This window comes from Cherax quadricarinatus, unplaced genomic scaffold (genome assembly GCF_038502225.1).
Source record: "Cherax quadricarinatus isolate ZL_2023a unplaced genomic scaffold, ASM3850222v1 Contig1037, whole genome shotgun sequence".
In the NCBI taxonomy this organism is placed as follows: domain Eukaryota; kingdom Metazoa; phylum Arthropoda; class Malacostraca; order Decapoda; family Parastacidae; genus Cherax; species Cherax quadricarinatus.
Window position 1 is genome coordinate 11537 of NW_027196063.1, and position 23500 is coordinate 35036.

The 23500-nt window shown below is 39.1% G+C and overlaps 1 protein-coding gene across 1 annotated transcript in view; it reads left to right on the forward strand.

Moving 5' to 3' along the window:
• Positions 1 to 1929: 1929 nt before the first annotated feature.
• The window catches only part of LOC128690828 (UV excision repair protein RAD23 homolog B), a gene marked incomplete at its 5' end in the record, with an annotated part of 74218 nt that continues 52647 nt past the window's right edge, over positions 1930 to 23500 (forward strand). Inside the window, one exon of the mRNA XM_070080814.1 lies at positions 1930 to 2026. Coding sequence (XP_069936915.1) covers positions 1930 to 2026 — 97 coding nt within the window. The remainder of the gene's footprint in view (positions 2027 to 23500) is intronic.

Consider the following 23500-nt stretch of genomic DNA (forward strand, 5'->3'; position numbering starts at 1 on the left):
ACTGTCCAATAAAGTGGTCAGAAATTGGCAATTTTTCCTATTTCACACAAATTTCAAAAGATGCAAATTTCCAAATAGGATCCAGAATAAACAAGACAGACATACCTGACATTAAAATAACATTTTTTCTGTTCATTAGTCATGTCCCTAGGCCTCTCTTACATTTATTTTGCTCTCCATTTCGAATTTTTATTCTCTCAAAAAAATAGAAGATTTACTGTTATACAGACTACTGCATTAATGTAGAAATGGTATAAATATCAGCACACTTGTGAAAGAATATTAGACTCACCAGTCGATGTATATTGGACGCTTGGCATGATTTGTTTACTTTTGAACTCGCAAAAATCTAACATTTCTGCTATTTTGAGCTCAATTTCAAGGTACTTTTCAATGTGAAACCAATCAAAATCATCTCAGTTTCTGTAATATGTCTTCCATTCTATAAAATGAGACCAGGAAAAACAGAATACAATCATAAATAGCATACGAAAATACACTGCGAATTCGCTGTTTTAAAGCAAAAACAGTCGGAGTTTTTTTCTCGTTATGCACTGTGTGCTGTAGGATTTTTTTATACTGTGCACACTGACCACATAGACCCCTTCTTTTATATGTAGGTCTACCAGGTTTCTCTCGCTGGATTTGAAGGTGCTAGAAATTATGCTTACTAGTACGGCACCAACCCTGGCGTGCAAACCGTACTAGTACGGCACCAACCCTGAAAGGGTTAATGTGGCCAAGAGTGATTATTATTACATATTAGTATTATTACTATTGCGTTAAGACTAGAGGGTCACTCTTAGTGATTTTAATGTGTACCTGCATGCCAGCACAGTGTAAATTTATTTAGGTACGGGTACACCTAAGTACACTTACCATCCGACTTACGACTTGCTCAACTTACGACCACTCGACTTACGACCGTGTTTTTTATGCGAAATTTCTGGGAAATAAACAACTATTTGTGTTGTACACAGTGTTTATCCTAAACCTTACAGTATAAAATACAGTAATAACAACATAAAAAGTAAAGTAAAACATGAAATACCAAAATAAAACAATAAAATAAAGTCATTACAAAAATGTTTTGTTGATATTCAGTAGTAAAGTTTGACTTATGACCATTTCAACTTATGACCGGTTTCTTGGAACCGAACTCGGACGTAAGTCGGATGGTAGGTAATTACAGTGGACCCCCGCTTAACGATCACCTCCCAATGCGACCAATTATGTAAGTGTATTTATGTAAGTGCGTTTGTACGTGTATGTTTGGGGGTCTGAAATGGACTAATCTACTTCACAATATTCCTTATGGGAACAAATTCGGTCAGTACTGGCACCTGAACATACTTCTGGAATGAAAAAATATCGTTAACCAGGGGTCCACTGTATTAGAGTACATATACGCAATAACTTTCAGACCCTTAAAATTTTGGAAAGTTTCCAGACATAATGGAGATGTGCTCATTGAGAATATAAACAAACAGGGTGGGGTGTGATGACTGTATTAGGAGCCATATAGCGAGTTTTGGTTATAATTTGAAATGTCCATATTAGTGGAACGCCGTAAAGTGAAACACCATAAAGCGGGGCCCTATTGTACATGTACAGTAGTACTTGTAGAAATAAATATTTTTATTATTATTTTCTGTTGCATTCTTTGTATGGCTCAGAGAACTGAAATTTATTATTACTGTTATAGTTTACTATTATTAGTATTAGTATTGTTGTTGAGATAGACTTATGGCTTCAAGTCTGATGTATAACTCTTCTAACCAGGCATGGCTCGGCTGATTTTTGGATTTTTTTTTGTTTGTTCATCCATAATTATAAAATGGTTGCCTTAGATTTTTTTTAGACTTCCATTGAGTTTATTAGTTGAGTATTTTATAATTTCTCTCGAAGTTTTAATTCTAAAATCTTAAGCATTCTTTTTATCCTCAGGTGAGAGCTTTAAAAGAAAAAGTTGAGAAAGAAAAGGGCACAGATTACCCAGCTGTTGGCCAAAAACTTATTTATGCAGGTATGTATATAATATTGGTTCGGCATCATGAATGAAGGATGATTAATTAATCTGTATATATGATTTTCTGCCTCTTTTGTTACATTTTAATTAAACATGCAAATTATGGCTGCTTAATGTTTTTATACCCAAACCAAAGCACTTTACACTTATGGTGATTCTATATTGGGCCATCACCTATGAGAGCAGATTCTTATAGAGAATACACAAATAACCCGCACATAAAAGAGAGAAGCTTATGACGACGTTTCGGTCCAGCTTGGACCATTTACAAAGTGTGACTTTGTAAATGGTCCAAGTCGGATCGAAACTTCGTCGTAAGCTTCTCTCTTTTATGTGCGGGTTATTTGTGTATTGTTCCAGTCACGGTATTGTGCCTTTTTGTTATTTACTTATAGAGAATATTAAAAGCATAAGGAATAAATCTGTTTTTGTAATTTTGGGTTATTAATGTTGGGTAACTATTGTAATTCAGACAATTTTGCTTGGCATGAAAGCTTATACATGATTGACTCTGCAGTGCTTACATTATTTACTATGCACAACAAATACACCTACCATCCGACTTACGACCTACTCGACTTTCGACCACTTGACTTACGACCGTGTTTTTTATGCCAAATTTCTGGGAAATAAACAACTATTTGTGTTGTACAAAGTGTTTATCCTAAACCTTACAGTATAAAATACAGTACTAACAGCATAAAAAGTAAAGTAAAACGTGAAATACCAAAATAAAACAAAATAAAGTCATTACAAAAATGTTTTGTTGATATTCAGTAGTAAAGTTCGACTTACGACCATTTCGACTCACGACCGGTTTCTCGGAACCCAACTCGATTGTAAGTCGGATGGTAGGTGTATTTTAATAATAACATTTATTTTTTTGTGTATTTTTCAAGTTGGTTGATAGGTAGTACAGTGGACCCCCGGTTAACGATATTTTTTCACTCCAGAAGTATGTTCAGGTGCCAGTACTGACCGAATTTGTTCCCATAAGGAATATTGTGAAGTAGATTAGTCCATTTCAGACCCCCAAACATACACGTACAAACGCACTTACATAAATACACTTACATAATTGGTCGCATTCGGAGGTAATCGTTATGCGGGGGTCCACTGTATACTGTTCTGGCATAATTCATAAAATGTAGTGACAGAATTGCTGTTTTTTCTTAACAGAATATATTTTCATTTTGGTTTTATGTCACTTAAACCATAACTTTAATTTCCAATTCCTGTCACCATGCTTATCATTGAAAGTGACTAAATTGCCAAGTGTAAAAGGCTAGTTGCCCCACTTTCCTGTAAGTTACTAATAAAATAAGAGCAAGAAGGAAATACAGTATTGAAGGTATGTATTTTAACGCATGAGGATGTTCGGTAAACTTGATAAAAACCTGCACTCGTAAGATGTCTTTAAGAAACTGGTTCTGTATTTTCAAGTCTTAAAGAGACTTATATTTAATGAAGTTGCAACTAACTAACTTTATCTAGCACCTTGGTGCATTTTTTAAAAAAGGCTTCTAGAGATTATCACACCCTGTTCAACTGCCTCCCAGCATACACAAGGGGAATTACAAATAGACCCCTGTCTGTCTTCAAGAAGGCGCTAGACAGGCACGTAAAGTCAGTACCTGATCAGCCGGGCTGTGGTTCGTACACCGGTTTACGTGCGACTAGTAACAGCCTGCTTGATCAAACCCTGATTAGCCACGAGGCCTGGTCTCAGACCGGGTTGCGAGGGCATTGACCCCTGAAACCCTCTCAAGGTAAACCCTGAATCAGTTGTAATATCACAAGGTTTCCTTGTACATAATGTCTTGAAGGTGCATACACAAAAAGTACATTACAAAGTACAGTATGTATGTACAGTGGTTTATTGAATTACAGTGGCCTGGAATTATAATTTTGAATTTTGGTTTACACTCTCTTTAAAGAAATTCAGTTTTGAGCTGTGATGAAAAATTTGAGATACAATTTGTGTATGATGATTGGCGCATGTGGGTGGGTTTCAGCCAATCAGCCATGTGGTATCTTGCCTCTTGGGTAACATTTGAGCCAATAAGAATATCATTGGGGGTAGTTTAGCAGCCAGTCAGCAATGGGAGATGAATATCTCTGGGGTAGTATCTCAGCCAGTAGCAGAGTTTGTATTACAGCTTGTCTCTTCTTCAGTTTGAAGTTACCATGTGTGTTGTCTGCACCAACTATATAACCAGCCCTTTATAATTGCATTTGTCTTTCAGTTACACCATAATTTGTATTACCTTCATCATGGTCCCTAAAGTGCACAGTAAGCAGGCAGTTTCTTTGAAGATCAAGCAAGAAATAAAAAAAAAAAAAAGTTAAAATTACTGCATTGGGGTTTTCTACAATTAACTATCTGTACTATTATCCAGCAAAAAGAAATAATTAAGAAATCTAAGACAAATCTAAGCTAGTGATAAAGGGCAGAGAAATTATCAGAGATAGACTATTGTTACTGTAAGAGAAAAACAGATGAAGGGGGATACAGTGCCTGCAAGTTATATCTGTGAGGATGCAGGTTCAAGGTATAGTAAAAGTTGCACTTCAGTGGGTCTTGGAACAAATTACCACAAAACAGTGTATTTTGGGGATTGAGTTATAATAGTTTTAAGGTACAATACGCCTTCTGGAATGGATTAATATTGTAATTCAAGGGACCACTGTTAATTAAGTGGCAAAATTACGTGATTTTAAAAAAATTTAGTATCAAGTAATACAAATTTTGAATTTAGGATACTATTATGGTAATTTGCATACACAGTGTTTGAACAGTAGCAAAGCAATTACTATATGCATTGGTAAAAAAGAAACTAGAGCAAATGTAGAAATTAATAATAATACAGTGGACCCTCGGTTATCGGCCGTAATCCATTCCAGAAGGTCGGCTGAAAACTGAAATAATATTTCCCATAAGAATTAATGTAAATACGTACAATTAATCCGTTCCAGACAAAAATATTTCCAAAAAAACAAAAAATTTTTTAACAAATATATAAATATTACTTACCTTTATCGAAGGCTAATGCTGGGTTCTGGAAGACAGGGAGGAGAAAAGAGGGAGGAGTTAGTATTTGGAAGGGGAATCCCTTTCCATAAAGACTTTAGGTAGCAAAGCTTTCTCTGGGGTTACTTCCCTTCTTTGTCTTTTAATGCCACTGGACCCCTGTCTCGCAAAATAACTGTCCAGAGTGCTCTGTTTCTGGCATCTCTAAGATTTCCCTGAAGTGGGACAGGGTTTTGTCACTAAACATGATGCAGATATGGCTTGTTTCACCTTTGTCAAGGTGGTACTTCTCGACAAAACTTTACACATCATTCCACTTTGCATAAATGTTCTTAATCAATGAAGAAGGCACCTCTTTCACTCCCTCTTCCTCCTCTGAAGCAAGTTCCTCAGCTGCAGTCTGTTGCTGTTCAAGTTGAAGCTCTTGCAGCTCTTCAGTGGTTAGCTCTTCCCTATGGTCCTCCACCAACTCTTTCACATCCCTTCCACTCGCCTTCAACCCCAGGAACTTCCCCAGTACTACAATAGAGTCCACAGGGTCGGCAGGGCCAGGGTCAGTCTCAAACCCTTCAAAATCCCTCTCTTGGATACAATCTGGCCATCGTTTTCTTGTCCTGGAAGTCACTCCCTCCCAAGCCTTACCTTTTATAAAATTGAAGTCCCTAAACACTTGGTCTTCCAGGTCTGGAGGATGTGCAGGAGCAATGTCCAGTACCAAGAGGCACTTGAGTGGCAATTTCTTTTCCAGGAGGTATTTTTTCACACTTTGGCCAAACACATCATTAGCCCACTCTTTGAAAATTTGCCTTGTGACCCATGCCTTATGATTAGCTTTCCACATCACACACAATCTATTCTTCATGACATAGTTTTTGTTGAACACTGGGATTTTCTGAGTGATACACGAGTAAAGGCTTCACTTTGCAATCCCCACTAGCATTACCACACAACAAAAGAGTAAGCCTGTCTTCATTAGGCTTGTGTCCTGGCAGTGCCTTTTCCTCCTGGGTAGTGTAGGTCTTGTTTGGCATTTTCTTCCAAAACAGGCCTGTTTTGTTACAATTGAACACTTGTTGGGGTTTGAGTCCTTCAGCCTCTTTGTACTCCTGGAATTCCTGCACGAATTTTTCAGCCGCACATTTGTCAACTTGCAGCCTCACCATGCCTTACAACACTGTGTATGCCACTATGCTTCTTAAATCTATCAAACCATCGTTTGCTGGCCCTAAATTCACAAACTGCAGCACTTGTTCCAGGCATTTTCTTTGCAAGATCCTCATGCAACTGCCTTACCTTCTCACAAATAATCGACTCAACACCGTCTCCCACTAATTCTTTTTTCTTAACCCTTTCAGGGTCCCCAGGCCCTCTGAGACTTGTTCTCAGGGTCGGCAAAATTTAAAAAAAAAAAAAAAATTTTTCTTATGAAATGATAGTTTTTTTGTTTTTTTTTTTAAATCTTATAGGCTAAAAAATTTTTTACCATCAATACTTACTGAGATATGGAGGCGTGAAGTTGACAGAAAATGCCCGGTATATGGTAACATCGCCGACTGCCGTCACCCGGTATTACTTTTATTTTTTATGAACTATTTTATATTATTTTTTATTTTTTTTTCCAAGTAATTTTTATGGCTTGTGAGACCAATATGAGCACTATTTTGTAAGTTATTTCTTTTTCTATTCTACACAATAATGGCATAAACACTGTTGTCACTGTTTTGTTTACAGAAAATATTTACACAAACAAACGATATGAAATGTTGTTTATTACTATTTTTCTATATTTTATATACACATATACAGTCACAGGGAATGTTTCTAGAAGTTCTGCAGCCTGTGGAACTCTTTGAAACATGGTGTCATGCACAGTGGTGTTTTACACTCCTCACACATAAAACTAGTGTCTCTGCATTGTTGTGGGCATTTTTTTTGTATGTGCACAGGCGTAACACCTCTTCTGAACCTTTTTCTTGAAAGCAGTAGCAGGCAGTTTTACTAGGAAGTAATCACCATGCTTCAGACGAGAAGGTAGTTGTTGATAATTTAGTGGGCGGTCTATTGCAGGTGTTGTTCCTTGGCACTTGAATACTATTTGTCTTATGACAGACAAACAGAATTCACCATATGGTGGTTTGTTTCTGGTCCTCATCTTATACATATAAGCATTGAGCTTGGAATTGTCCAGAAGATGGAAAAAGAGTTTTATGTACCACTTATAACTCTTGCGAACACAATCATCAAACCCAATCTGCATGTCACATTTGTCCACTAAGCGCATGTTGAGGGTGTAATCAATCACAGCTGCAGGTTTTAGAATGGATTCATTGCTTTCTCTATGCTGCCTACCAGTGTTTGTCATTTCGTTAGAGTGGACTGATGACAAGTGTGACATCTCATTTGTCATGCCACTGAAATGCCATGATGTCATTGGCAGCAAATGCCTGCACCTCACCTCTATGAGTGCCAGCGTCAAACCTGGGCATATGTTTACGATTTGCACGCACTGTGCCACACACATCTTTCATGTTCACTTGCAAAAAATCACTGAGTGAGGGGCTTGTGTACCAGTTATCAGTATATAATACACCTACCATCCGACTTACGACCAAGCTTGGTTCCGACCAACCGATCGTAAGTCAAAATGGACGTAAGTCGAACCTTTGAAAATTGCCGACATACTGGGTAGGGCATAATGTCAAACCTTTCCTATATAAACTACCTACATAGTACTGTAATGTATTGTACAATCATTATTTCATTCTTTTTACCATAATTTACTTCTATTGTTATATTTTAATTATTTATGTACTGTATATAATATATACATGGTAGTGAACTGTGTTGTAAATTTTACATCACATACAGTATCATATGTTACTGTTATCTTTATGTATTGTTGACACAGTGGAATGGGAGAGTACCACTGGTAGTGTCATCCTGCCAGAATGTAGTATAACCTATACCCTAAGTAAAGAGAGACAACTCTGGAACATGTGTAATACCTATCTGGCCGGCTGGCTGGGTGGGTGGCCAGGTGGGTAGTTGGTTGGTTGGCTGGTTGGCTGACTGGTTGACTGAATGTGGCTGTCTCTCTCTCTCTCTGTATCTCTCTCTCTCTCTCTCTCTGTCTCTTTTTTTTTTACATGGTTTGACAAGGTTAAGGATCCCTAGTGTTATTGATAAGCTATTTACAGGTTAAGGATTCCTAACTTTATTGGCAAGCTAAGAGCTGTTACCTACATCAGCTCATTTGAAAGCATTTTTATTGTTATGAGACATACAAGTAGGGAACAGGATGAAGTTGGAGCCATCTGTGGGCCAGCATTTTCATTTGATCAACTGATTTTATCTCATTGATATCATTATGCTGTATGAATGTGTTCCATACACGAGTCATCCTGGGTATATATGATCTCAGATGGAGTGATGTTCTGGAGAAGGGTACAGCCAGAGTGAAGTTACTGCTTTCTGCCCATCTTGTGGCATAAAAGCTTGTTTCACGCTGTCCTCAAAGTGGATCCAAGTGTGGTACTTTGACAATATTGGCCTTGTACATAACAGTAATGCCACCCACATCCCTCGTGTGTTGAAGGCTCTGCTGAAATGACAGATCTATCCAGGATGGGTCCAGGCGAGAGATGAGACATCTTTCTCTGTTCTCTACTCTGTCAAGCAATCGCATATGAGAGGGGGGGGGGCAGGTAAACCAAGAAAGTGGAGCATACTCAAGGTGTGAGCTTACTTGTGCCTCGTACAGAATCTTGCAACCCCTACTGTCAAGAGATACGGCGAAGTGCTGTAAGCTTTCTGGCTGCCTTGTTTGCAAGATTTACAACATGGTTCTCCATGGTTAGTTTGGAGTCAAATTTCACCCCAAGGATATCAACTTCTTCTCCAGGTGCCAACACCCTCCCATTCATCCTTACTGCTGCACCAGCATTACCATCATGGTGCCTAGTCTCTCTCTCTCTGTCTCTGTCTTTCTGTCTCTGTCTGTGTCTCTGTCTCTCTCTGTCTCTCTCTGTCTCTCTCTGTCTCTCTCTGTCTCTCTCTGTCTCTCTCTGTCTCTCTCTGTCTCTCTCTGTCTCTCTCTGTCTCTGTCTCTCTCTGTCTCTCTCTGTCTCTCTCTGTCTCTCTGTCTCTCTCTGTCTCTCTCTGTCTCTCTCTGTCTCTCTCTGTCTCTCTCTGTCTCTCTCTGTCTCTCTCTGTCTCTCTCTGTCTCTCTCTGTCTCTCTCTGTCTCTCTCTGTCTCTCTCTGTCTCTCTCTCTCTCTTTCTCTCAGGTACACGTAAGTAAAGTTATCATACATAGTATAAATTACCTAGGATAACCCAAAAAATCCAGACAAAGTGCTATACAGTGGATCTGTGCTCCAGTGCCCTAAATTAATAATAATAATTATTATTATTACAATAATACATATGTACTAATAATATTATTATTAAACTATAATATAACAATCGTGCCCACTCATTACTTAAAATATCTGTAGTCTTAATGTAAAGTGAGAGGTGAGTAAACAAGATTAAATGAGAGAGAATGAGAGTAGAAGGTTGTTGTTGTTACCTGCCCGGACACGAATGGTTTTTGTTCACTCTGTCAAGCCGACCAAGAAAACATCTCATATTTGTTAATTTATATGTTTGTGTTATGTAGCATGTTTATTATATAATTTTGAAAAAAAAATCATAGATGGATTAAGCCAAATGTCTGTATTAATGTTTTATACACATTTAATGTGCCTCAGTGATTATTATTGTTATTATCATTATTAATCCTTTCAGGGTCCAAGGCCAAAATCTGAAGTGGTGCCCCAGTGTCCAAGAATTTTCAAAAAAAAAAATTGTTATTTTTTCTTATGAAATGGTAGAGAATCTTTTTGTGAAGGTAATAAAACAAAAAGTACGAAATTTGATGGAAAATTGACAAAATTATGCTCTCGTGAATTTTGATGTGTCAGCGATATTTATGATTCGGCGATTTTGCCGACTTTGACTCCCATTTTAGGCCAATTACATTATTCCAGTCGACCAAATTCTTAGCTATTTCACTAGTATTACTTCTAGTCTATCGATTGAGCACAAGAAATCGCCAAGTCAACCATTTCAACTACAAAATAAAGTGACCGGAAATTGGTAATTTGGCCAATTTAACACAAAGTTCAAAATATTCCAATTTCAAAATAGGGTCCAGAATAAACAATGTAGGTATTCCTGGCACTAAACTAACATTTCCTCTGTTCATTAGTTATGTTTTGAGGCTTTACAAATAAATTCCATTTTGAATTTTTATTCACATAATGAATTTTTATTCACACCAAAAAATAGAAGATTTACTGTTATGCAATATTGTAATAATTGTATAAATATCATCACCACATTTGTGAATGTATATTAGACCCACCAGCTGGCGTGTATAAGACATGTGAGGTCGTTTGTTTACTCTTGAACATCGGCAAAAATTTAACATTTCCGCCACTTTGAGCTCAGTTTCAAGCCATTTCCAATGCTAACACCAATCAAAATTATCTCTATTTCTGTGATATGTCTTCCATTCTATCAAATGAGACCAAGAAATCACAAATACAACTATAAAAATCATACGAAAAAACACTGCAAAGTCGCTGTTTTAATCGAAAATCACGGTCTCAGTTTTTTTCTCTCATTATACACAGTGTGCTGCAGGATTTGTTTTATGTGGTGCACACATACCACATAGATGTATTCTCTCATATCTAGGCCCAAATTTACCACTCACAGTTTATCAGAGTGAACTGAGCTCATGACGTAGATCTACAGTTTGGACCCTGAACGTAAAGCCGTAGATCTACGGGACGGACCCTGAAAGGGTTAATATGGCGTCTTCAAAACTAATTACACTCTTAATGAGCGCCTCTGAGACAGACAAGCAGACAGAAAGACAGACACACAGGTAGACAGAAAGACAGACACACACACATGTAGACAGAAAGACAGACACACATGTAGACAGAAAGACAGACACACACAGGTAGACAGAAAGACAGACACACACACAGGTAGACATAAAGACAGACACACAAGTAGATGGAAAGACACACAGGTAGACAGACAAACACTGGTAGACATAGACACACACACACAGGTAGACAGATGCACAGAGATAGACAGACACAGATATACAGGTAGATGCAGACAGGTTTATGTGCAACGGTGAAAACAAATACGTAGAGAGTTGGAGAGTAAGAGCCTTTCTTGCCACAATCTCCAGTGCAAGATTCAGACTTCATCTTAGGGGCCATGGTGAAATTTACTGTCCAGTTAGTACAGTTAATACAGTATGATGCTGCTGATAGGGCAGGGTTACTCAAACTGATGCTGCCTGCATGACTCATTTGCTGCCGCGAGTATTGTCAAATATTGTACAGCGGTGGGCATCAGCCGGCCCAGCCCAGCTGCCAGATGCACAGTCGTAAGTCGAGTGGACGTATGTCGAGCAGGTCGTAAGTCGGATGGTAGGTGTATATGCCCCTTACTAAAGTATGGTTCTATCATTGTTCTAGCCACATCACCAGAGATGCCCAATAACTTCCTGGTATTTTGCAATGTATAACTTCCAGTGTACACAATAATATCCAATACCAGACCACTGTAACAATCACAAAGAACAAACAACTTTATACCAAAGCGTTTCTTCTTGCTTGGTATGTACTGCTTGAAAGAGTGTCTTCCTTTGAACAGAATCAAAGACTCATCAGTTACAAGCTTCTTGAAGGGATAAAAATACATATTGAATTTCTCTTTCAGATACACCAACACATTCCTAATCTTGTATAACCTGTTGTTTCTGTAAGGCCTGGTTTTGTCTGAGAAGTGAAGCATACATAATAGTAGCACAAATTGATTCACTCCCATTATATCACTGAAACCTTGGGTTGCAATCAGGCAGTCTGTTGACCAGTATGATTTCACACTGTGCTTATACACATGTGGCATAAGCATTATTGTGGCAAAGAAAAGATACATCTCAGCCACAGTTGTCTCCTTCCACTGGTGTAGCCGTGAGCTTGGTGAAAGTATTGTTTGCCATGGTATACTCGTAGTATCTGTTGCTTTCCCTGACAATAATTTCCATCAGGGGTTCGTCAAAGAATAGCTTGAAACATTACAGTTCACTGGTATTGTTCCCCAGTGTACAACATGGCTGTATTCCACTTTGGCTTTCATCAAACTGGTGGGGATTTGGAGCAAAATTGCCAGCTTCCTGCCAATCCCAGGTGCAGTCTGCTGGTGGGTACTGGACACTGATAGGTGGTTGTGGTTGTGGAGGCTGGTGTGGTGGGTGGGTGGGGGATGGTGGCCTTTGTTGTAGATCAGCTGAGGCAGCGGCGTGGGTGGCAGTGTGAGTGGCAGCATGGCCCACTGCTGATGCCTCATGGCCGGCACCACCACTACCACCACCATGCACATTTTCCATCCCAATTGCAACACTATCATCGTCATTTTCACTGTCTGTTCCTGTTGTACAGCCACGGGATGTACTCCTTCCACTTGGAATAGCATATGGCACACTACCAGAGCGCATATATCATTGTATATACTGACGCTTCACTGGAAAATATTCCACTTCACGATCACTACTGGAACTGGTTTCAAGAGCTTGTAGTTCATATTCACTATTACTATCATCACCAATACTTACATCTGAGTCCAGGATTTGGGAAAATAGGAGTTTCCTCTTTGATTCTGGTACAACTGACCGTGAACAAGAAGGCCCAGCAGCAGAGGTGGAAGGCTGAGGGTCGTCTGGGTTTTCCTCACTATTACCGATATTATGGTTATTAGTTTCGGTCACAACCTCGCCAGAACCTTGAAGCTCATATTCACTGGCACTCCCATCTGTATTGGAACTGTCACTGGGGAACAAAAGTGTCCCAATTCACTGAGGAGTGAGGAGCTTCTTACTGCGAGGCATGGTGAACAAGGTCTATTAAAATGGCATTCTCACACTGCGCCACTGGGTCCCAGATTTTTTTCTACCGCGCACACCGACCCCCCACACACCCATTCTCTGTCACCTAGGCATACCAGCCTTTTCCCGTGAGATTTGAAGGCGCTAGAATTTATGCGTACTAGTACTTCAAAAACCCTGGCGCGTAAGCCTTACAAGTACGGCCGAAACCCTGAAAGGGTTAATCCACAATAATAACTTTTCCATCTCTTCCATTATTGGTGGCCTTTGTTTAGTTAGAAAAGTTACTCCTTTTGCAACATTAGCCTTCTTGATTTGTTCTTTCTTTGCCAGGATGGATGTAATTGTTGATTTATTCTTGCTGTACATCCTGGCAAGTTCCACCACCCTCATACCACTCTCAAACTTTTCTATCACTTCACGCTTAAATTCCATGGTGTTTCTCACTTTTTTTTACCACAGGAACTTTCTTTGTAGCCATGGCTACTTATTTTACATTTGCACTGCAAAAATAACACAACCTACAATGAGAAATAAACAAAATGTTTGGATGTGTGAGCAGAAGCTTCCTCAGCCACCGAGTGACACGGCCAAACTGATGCGCAAGCGGCCCCAGCCGGTGGACAGACGCGTCCCAAATGGCCGATCACCGAATTAATTGCTGATAACCAGGTGCCGAAAAACCCGCCAATCACCAAGTTGGCTGATAACAGAACTGGCCGATAACTGGGGGTCCACTGTACTAGTGTATAATAATAATCTTAAAATGGTAGGAAAAATTCTTGGTTAAACAAGTACTAGCAATGATGTATGGTACATGTTACTGATATGTGGAGGTAAGCTGTGACTGGGATAACTGGTTCACTTAGGCCAGATTCTTTGAGGACATTTTTAAGGATGCCATGTGATTTCATGCCACATTATGTGGCTGTGTGACAGGGTAGTATGTGGTAGGAATAGTAAATCCTCAAATATATTAGTGTTAGAATGGTTTGTGTATTTGTTAGTGTACTGTATATGAAGTTAAAAGGGCTAAGGATTGTTAGAACATGCGTGGTTTCCTAATACAAAATAAAGGACTAAAGATTGTAAGAATTATAGGAGACACCTGGATAATTTCTAAACAGGCAATACAATCTCTAATACAAAACAGCTGTCTGGTCTAAAGCTGTGCTTCCCTGGTGAAGAGCTTGATGAAAATTGTTAAAAAAGGTCACCAACATCACCACAGATGGACCACCCTTCAACTCATTTATTGCAGTGTTTCTTGAAACTTAGCCGTGAAAAGGCCACTACTGACAAGCAGTGGGATTTCATGATCATATGGAATTTATCTAAGAGCACCTAGTTAATTTTGCCTCTTTACAGATTTTTTCTGATGGGCTTTGGTTGACTTCTGACAAAATATTGTCTGTCCTCAAACTTGTCTACAGTACTTTTACCTTTTAGCTGTGTCTGACTTACCTACTCAAACTACTGCCCAAACATGATTTCACCCTGTGACCACCCCTCTGGTATTGAACTAAACACATCTCTTGTCTGCTCCTGTCTTGGCCACTGCCTGACTGACAAGAATAAAACGTGTTCACTTTCAGGGAATAATACACGTCCATTTTCTGTATACTACATGGAAAATGAGCGTAGTGGCATACATAGTGTGATAAGGCATGGTGAGGCTGCCAGTTCGGACCACAAAGCGGCTGAAAAATATGTGCATGAATTCAAGGAGTACATTATATATAGAGCATTATTTTATAAAATATAGTTTTTTACAGTACTCCATAATACTAGCATAAACAGACAGTACAGTCAGGACCTATTGTTCCACCAGCTTCCCTACCAGAAAATATTGTATGGAACTATGATACTAACAGTGGAATTAAGCCACACAGCACATTATGTACTGTAGATTTAACCCAGCCAAACAATGTGACTTTTTATATTTTAATGAGTATTACATCCTGAAACAGTGTAATATCATAAGACTTTCTTGTAAATACATGTTATACAATAGTCTGGATGGCCAGCAGGTGTTATGGACTCTCAGACTGTAACTCAGGATATCCCATCGAACCTAAATGTATAACAAATAATTAATTTAGGATAGCCAAATACAGCGGAACCTCTACTTAAGAGTGCACCCACTTGCGAGTTTTTCCAGATACGAGCAGTTGCTTCGATAATTTTTTGCTTCCAGATGTGAGCGAAATTTCAAGATGCGAGCGGGCCTCAAGGGAGGTTCCTTGACACTGGTGAGGGGTTCATGCTCTTGATCTCGGGAATTGGATCTCATATGTTTGTTGGACTATCTTATTGAAACTTGGGCAATGTACGATGGAAAGAAAGAAATCGGATCATAAATAACGGAGTTCACTTCTCAGCCATTAGCTGCCCCTTAGGGGTATATTTTTTATGGTTTTTATGGTTGTATTTTCGTTTTTTTGGTCTCATTTGATAGAATGGAAAATATATTACAGAAATGGATATGATTTTGATGGATTTCATGATGAAAAGTACCTTGAAATTAAGCTCAAATTAGCAGAAATGTTCGATTTTTGCCGATGTTCAAAAGTAAACAATACCTGTCCGAGTGGCCATTCCAAATATGCAGTCATGAATGGGTTGACATTATTTATACAGTTATTACAATAATGCAGTAGTCTGCATAACAGTAAACTTCTATTTTTCGTGTGAATAAAAATTCCAAATGGTAAGCAAGAGTATTGTAATAATGCACCTACCATCCGACTTAAAACCAATCTTGGCTCCGACTAACTGGTCATAAGTCAAAATGGACGTAAGTTGAACCCTACTACTGAATATCAGCATCACATTAAGTAATGATTTTACTTTGTTTTATTTTGGTATTTCATTTTTTACTTTACTTTTAGTACTGTATTTTATACTGTAAGAGTTAGGAGAAACACTGTGTAAAACACACACAGTTGTTTATTTCCCAGAACATCTTCATACCAAACATGGTCGTAAGTCGAGTGGTTGTATGTCGAGCAGGTCTTAAACTGTTAACCCTTTCAGGGTCTGTGCCGTAGTTCTACGGCATTGAGTCGAGGGTCGAAACCGTAGTTCTACGGGCCATGAGCTCAGCTCACTCAGGTAAGCTCAAAGCGGTAAATTTGGGCCTCGATATGAGAGAATACATCTATGTGGTAAGTGTGCATCACATAAAGCAAATTCTGCAGCACACAGTGCATAATGAGAGAAAAAAACTGAGCCCTTAATTTTCGATTAAAACAGCAGCTTTGCAGTGTTTTTCATGTTTTTTATAGCTATATCTACGATTTCTTGGTCTCATTTGATAGAATGGAAGATATATTACAGAAATAGAGATGATTTTGATTGGTTTTAGTACTGGAAATGGCTTGAATCCGAGCTTAAATTAGAGGAAATGTTAAATTTTTGCCGATGATCAAGAGTAAACAAATGACTTCACACGTCTAATACGCGCCAGCTGGTGGGTCTAATATATGTTCACAAATGTGGTGATATTATTTACATAATTATTACAATATTGCATAAAAGTACATCTTCCATATTTTGGTTTGAATAAAAATTCATTATGTGAATAAAAAATAAAAATGGAATTCGTTTGTAAAGCCTCAAAACATAACTAATGAACAGAGGAAATGTTAGTTTAGTGCCAGGAATACCTACATTGTTTATTCTGGACCCTATTTTGAAATTGGAATATTTTGAACTTTGCATTAAATTGGCCAAATTACCAATTTCTGATCACTTTATTTTGTAGTTTAAACAGCTGATGCAGCGCTGTATAGTCCTTGTGGCTTAGCGCTTCTTTTTTTATTATAATAATAATTAAACAGCTGACTGGGCGATTTCTTGTGCTCATTTGATAGAATAGATGTAGTACTAACAAATTAGCTAAGAATTTGGTTGACTGGAATAATGTAATTGGCCTAAAATGGGAGTCAAAGTTGGCAAAACCGCCGATGCGTAAATAATGCTGACACATCAAAATTCGCGAGAGCATAATTTCGTTAATTTTCCACCAAATTTCGTACTTTTTGTTTTATTGCCTTCAGAAAAACATTCCCTACCATTTCATAAGAAAAAAAAAAAATTTTTGGAAAATTCTTGGGCCCTGGCACACACTTTGAAATTTGTCATCTGGACCCTGAAAGTTTATTTAACAGAGTATGATGCAATAATTTCAATTAATAATCTACTATTCTCACCATTTAACTCTTTTAGAAAGATCTGGGGTAACGAAATAGTTATCTTTCATAAGTGACATGAATTACCAGACTTCAGGAAACTAATGGCAAAGGCAAGACAATAGACTTGGTTTAAAGTTTTAGTTTAACCCTTTCAGGGTCCGTCCCGTAGATCTACGGCTTTACGTTCAGGGTCCAAACCGTAGATCTACGCCATGAGCTCAGCTCACTCTGATAAACTGTGAGTGGTACATTTGGGCCTAGATATGAGAGAATACATCTATGTGGTATGTGTGTGCACCACATAAAACAGATCCTGCAGCACACTGTGTATAATGAGAGAAAAAAAATGAAATCATGATTTTTCGATTAAAACAGCAACTTTGGTGTTTTTTCGTATGTTTTTTATAGTTGTATTTGCGATTTCTTGGTCTCATTTGATAGAATGGAAGACATATTACAGAAATAGAGATGATTTTGATTGGTTTTAGTACTGGAAATGGCTTGAAACTGAGCTCAAAGTAGCAGAAATGTTAAATTTTTGCCGATATTCAAGAGTAAACAAACGACCTCACACGTCTAATACACACCAGCTGGTGGGTCTAATATACATTCACAAATATGGTGATGATATTTATACAATTATTACAGTATTGCATAACAGTAAATCTTCTATTTTTTGGTGTGAATAAAAAATCAAAATGGAATTTATTTGTAAAGCCTCAAAACATAACTAATGAACAGAGGAAATGTTAGTTTAGTGCCAGGAATGCCTACATTGTTCATTCTGGACCCTATTTTGAAATTGGAATATTTTGAACTTTGTGTTAAATTGGCCAAATTATCATGTGGGAGTTCGATACGTGGATTAGGTAAGAAATACTCACGTAGGCTGTTATTACGTATAATTACTGTTATGTGGAGAGAGCCCGCAGCCGTTACCTATCTCCTTGGTTACACTCGTAATACTGACTAGCCGGCTGCAGTACCCTATGTGAGGGGGCCTTTGAACTGCTGAGGTCAGCACAATATGAATTCAGATAGTGACTCAGGCAGAGACGGTTGGTCGTTGAGTCAACGGACGGTTACTGGTAACTGGTTACTACTACTGAGACTGGTAACTGGTTACTACTACTGAGAGCTCGGCGATGCTAACGTATGTCGTCCCGACATACAACTAATACTAACTAGAGATGGCAGGTACGGCTTGGGCTGATTCTATACAATATCAAAGTACACAACAGTAAACATTATATATACATAATTAGAACAATGGGATGAAAGCTTACGTAACTGAAACTGTAATGCAATACAAGGTATACTATAGTACAACTTAAAACTCAACAAATGAACAACGAACTCAACGTTGAGATTACAAGTGATAAAAAAAAAATTTTTTTGATCGATCGATCTGTGTTCATGTGATCTACGGATTCTGAGGAAGGAATATATACAAAGAAAGAGTGTTTAACAGAAAGGCAGATTCGGTGCACGCAAATCTAGACTGTTAACTCTCAGAATGCGGAGAGAACATGAACACAAAAAAAAATTCTTAAATACTGATAAGTTGATACTGTAATTATTCATCTATACAGGTTATTTACATTTAACCCCAACTCTGCTAGGGTAAGATTGGCATATGCAGAATGGGTGTCATCTCTGGGAGGATCAAACTCTGTAGCATTGGCTAACTCATGCTGTATTTGAGGCAAATCTGAATTGGAAGTTACAAATGATACTTGAGGATTTCTCAATACCTGTCGTGTACGTAGGGAATAACGACATTCAGGTTGATCGTCTGACTGAGTATCAGAGGAAGAGAGTACAGGATCAGGAGGATTGTCAGAGTCTGTCACATTAGTCTGGGTTGGAACATCATTATCATCACATACTAACTTCATATGATCCAAATGCGATTCTTTATACTGACCAGTACTAATCTCTCTAACCTTATACTTATTACCAGTGATATGTTCAACTACTCGATAAGGACCAACAAACTTTTGATCAAGCTTTGGCATTGCAGACGTTTTGTTAAAATTAATCAGCATAACTCTCGAACCTACTTTGATTTTGGATGGCTTTACTCGAGTATTTGCGACTCTTGTAAATTCTGCTGTTGATTTATGAAGTGTTTCACGGATTCTTCTAAAAACACTTTGAGCTAAGCTGGTACGAGTTGCTATGAAATCATCAGGGTTGTAATTTGGTTTCGGATTAGAATACAACAACTCATAAGGCAAACGTTTATCTACACCATACAATGCATAATGTGGAGTGTCACCTATAGAAACATTGTAAGCAGAATTTATAGCACACTGCACATCAGGTATAACTTATCCCAAGTTTCACTGTTGGGATTGATAGTGGCTCTCAAGACATCAAGTACTTTCTTATTGGTTCGTTCCGCTAACCCATTGCTGGCAGGATGATGAGGAACAATGGTGGATTTAGAGATCTTGTACAAGGTACACAAATTTTCAAGAATTTCATTACAGAATTCACCTCCATTATCTGTTACTAGGGACTTAGGGGTGGTATGCCTGCAGATAATGCGTTCTTTAAACGCTTTAGCTACTGTCTCGGCAGTCTTATCTGCAATAGGAACTAACTCACAATATCTGGTGAAATGGTCTACCATAACACACAGATGTTTGTTACCTTGGAGGGAACATTGGAAATTAGTTAACAAATCTAGCGCAACTCTTTCCCAAGGTTCGCTAGTAGTTGGATACACTTGGATTGGGTTAGGACCATTAGCATTGCCTTTATGTTGCATGCAGACACTACATTTCCTAACATACTCAGAAATATCAGTTGCCATACGAGGCCAAAAGTATTTCAATCTGGCTTGTTTTACTGAACGATCCATACCAGGGTGTGCAACACCTGGTACATCGTGAACTAGCTGTAAGGCTACATTCACTAGTGACTGTGGAATTACTAACTGGTTTACTCTTCTGCTAGGAGTACCCAACTCTGCTGTTCGATACAGTAATTCTTGGTTCATGAGAAAGTCACTAATGGGTGCTGGTGGCTTCACAGTCAGAATAAGATCTTCCTGGAGCAGGAATCGAATCACACCAGACCACATGGGATCTGTTCGTTGAGCATTCTTTACATCTTCAGCACTAAATGGAGGGTCTGCAGTTACTATACTAACATGTCGCGATAAGGCATCTGCGACTACATTTGACTTGCCAGGTAAATGCTCAAAGGTGGGATTGAACTCTTGGATAGTCAAGGTCCATCTAGCTAACCTTCCAGTAGGTTGTTTGTTCTGGAATAAGGGTATCAGTGGAGCATGATCTGTCAAGACATGAACAGAGTACTGATAAATAATGTCTCGGAAGTGCTTTAAAGACCATACTATTGCTAAAGCTTCTTGCTCAGTTACTGTATAATTACGTTCAGCCTTTGTAAGGACTCGGCTAGCAAATGCAACTGCGTTGTACTTGCCATCGGTCTTCTGAGCTAGTACGGCACCTATGCCAATTGAACTAGCATCAGTTGTCAGATAGAAAGGCTTAGAAAAATCTGGAAATTTCAAAATTGGAGCAGATGTTAGCTTTTCTTTTAGAGTTTGGAATGCTCTTTCTTGACGGAAGGTCCAAACAAAAGGAGCATCTTTCTTAAGCAACTCAGTTAGAGGAGCAGCTATGGAAGAAAAATTGGCAATGAAAGATCTATAAAAACCTGCTAAGCCCACAAAGGATCTTACGGCATCAGCAGTTTTGGGAGTTGGAAAATTTAGTACTGCAGTTACTTTACTTTGGTCAGTCGTAACCCCTCTAGGAGTGACTACGTGACCAAGAAACTTAATTTCTGATCTGAAAAATTGACATTTTGACAGTTTGATCTTTAAATTGGCTTCAAGCTTACCAAGTACTACATCAAGTCTTTTCAAGTGTGTATCCACGTCTTTAGACATGACGATTACGTCATCTAAGTACACCATAAGTGCATTACCTATGAGACCTCTAAAGATATTAGTCATGAGCCTTGAGAACGTGATAGGGGAAGATCGTAATCCAAATGCCATACGGAGGAAGTGATAATGACCTGTAGGAGTGGAGAATGCAGTTAGCTCTTGGCTGTCCTCGTGAAGAGGGACTTGCCAAAACCCTTGTAACAAATCTAGGGTTGAAAAGACTTTGTTATCTCCGATATTACGTAAAAGATCACCCAGTACAGGGAGTGGAAAGCGATCTGGAATGGTTTTTGCGTTTAACTTCCTAAAGTCAATTACTGGACGCCAAGTACCATCCTTCTTAGGTACTAGTATCAAGGGTGCATTCCAAGGTGAATTGCTAGGTGCAATAACTCCATCATCAAGCATTTGATTGATCAATTCTTCTGCGACAGCAACTTGTGAATGAGGCATTCTGTACGCAGGTATGTAGATAGGTCTAGTACCAGGTTCAAGTGGAATACGATGGGACAATAAGTTCGTTATACCCATCTTCTCACCTGGTAAAGCAATGGCTTTACGACGTTTGTTCAACAGAGTCAACAAACGCTTGACTTCATCTGGGAAGTCAGTGGGAGCTAAGTCTTTCTCCTCAACTGGTGGAACAGATTGATCCAGTGCAGTGGATGAGGTCTCCCCGGCAGAAATAGCACCGACCCACTGGTCAGGTGACAACTCATCCTCTACCTGAACAGGGTAAGGATAGTGAACAAGGTCAACAAGATTGGTATTTGCCCTGAGGCGAACACTGTGACCAGAAGTGTTGGCCAGGTAGAAATGGATCTTACTATCTCTTACAACATGTAAGGATGGTTCAACAAATAGACCTTTTACTTTGCAGGAATCACTGTCAACTAGGACGTTATCACCATCTGGAACACTAGGAACAACTACAGACACTCTAGTGAGAGCACTAGCCGCAACAGAAATGTCTTTCTGCAGACGGCATGTGACATCAACAAGAGATGGCATTACTAGTTGCAAGTAATTGTTTTCCGACAAGGCGTCCCCTGTGGAGAAACTACTACTCGAACTAGCAGGCATTGCAGGGATAGGTTGTGCACTCAAGGCAATCTGAGCGTCCTCGGACACTTGAGGCATCGGACTATCCTGCAAATCTGAAGGTATAGGTGGAACACTGATGGGTGTGACAGAATTACCAGTGCCTGACCGCTTGGGTACGCTACTGGAGAATGCATTAGCTTGTAAGGACTTAATCCGTACATCATACTCTGCAGCAGTATAACAGATTTCTGATCCAAGCTGGTAACCCCAGAATGGAACGATCAAGTCGTCAATTTGTGCATACCATCGATAAGGGTCGAGCACAATGCGTAAGTCTCGCATGGAAGCAAATCCCAGTAGAAGGTCACCAGGGAAAGTAATCTGGTCGACAACAAAGAAGGAAACAGTGAAGTCTCTACCTTGGATAGAAAAGGTTAGGGAAGTCCGACCTCGGACACGCAGGTGAGAACCAGATACTCCACTAAGGGAGGACACAGGAGTCGGTTCTACGAGAAGGACATGTCGTAACTTCTTATCCTTAAACAAACTAGACCTAATAATATTGATTTGCGCACCAGAGTCCATGAACAATTGAACGGGCGCATTATAAACAGATGCTTGCACTATAGGGCCTATTGTTGCATTGGAAGTTATGTGCAAACAAAAAGGTGGATTATCATCAGAAAAGACTTGTTCTACTCCATCCCCAAAATCATCTATGTCAGAGACATGTGAAGCAACATCATCAGCAGGGTTGTCATTCTCGAGACTGCTTAAGGCTTCAAAGGAATTGTGAACGGGGATGGTGTACTCATCACCTACTGTCACCATGGGGCGGTTTGACTGGGGCGCTCGAATTCCCCCGAATTGGAAGAACGAGCCTGGTTCTGGCGAGTTTGAGAATTGAATGAATGAGCCTGGTTCTGGTTATTTTGAAAACCACGAGATCTGTTTCCTCTACGGGTTCTGCGGTTGGAACGACCACGGAAAGATCTAGAGTACTGAAGGTTATAGAGAGCATTACACTCAGATGTGTCATGTCCATGTATTCTATGATAAGTACAGTAGGGAAGATCTGAGTACTCATCATCAGTACGACGTCTCTTAGGGTAACTATCAGGACAATTAATTGCAATATGGCCACGGAAACCACAGTTGTAACAATTCCGCCGACTATGGTTACTGAATGTACTATGAATACTACGAGGTGTATAACGACTCTGTACACTGGTTCTTGGTGATCTCTGAGATGGTTGACGACTACGATTTGTCTCTGTGGCGCAAACAAGAGGTGGTGCAGACTGAGGCATATGTGTGAC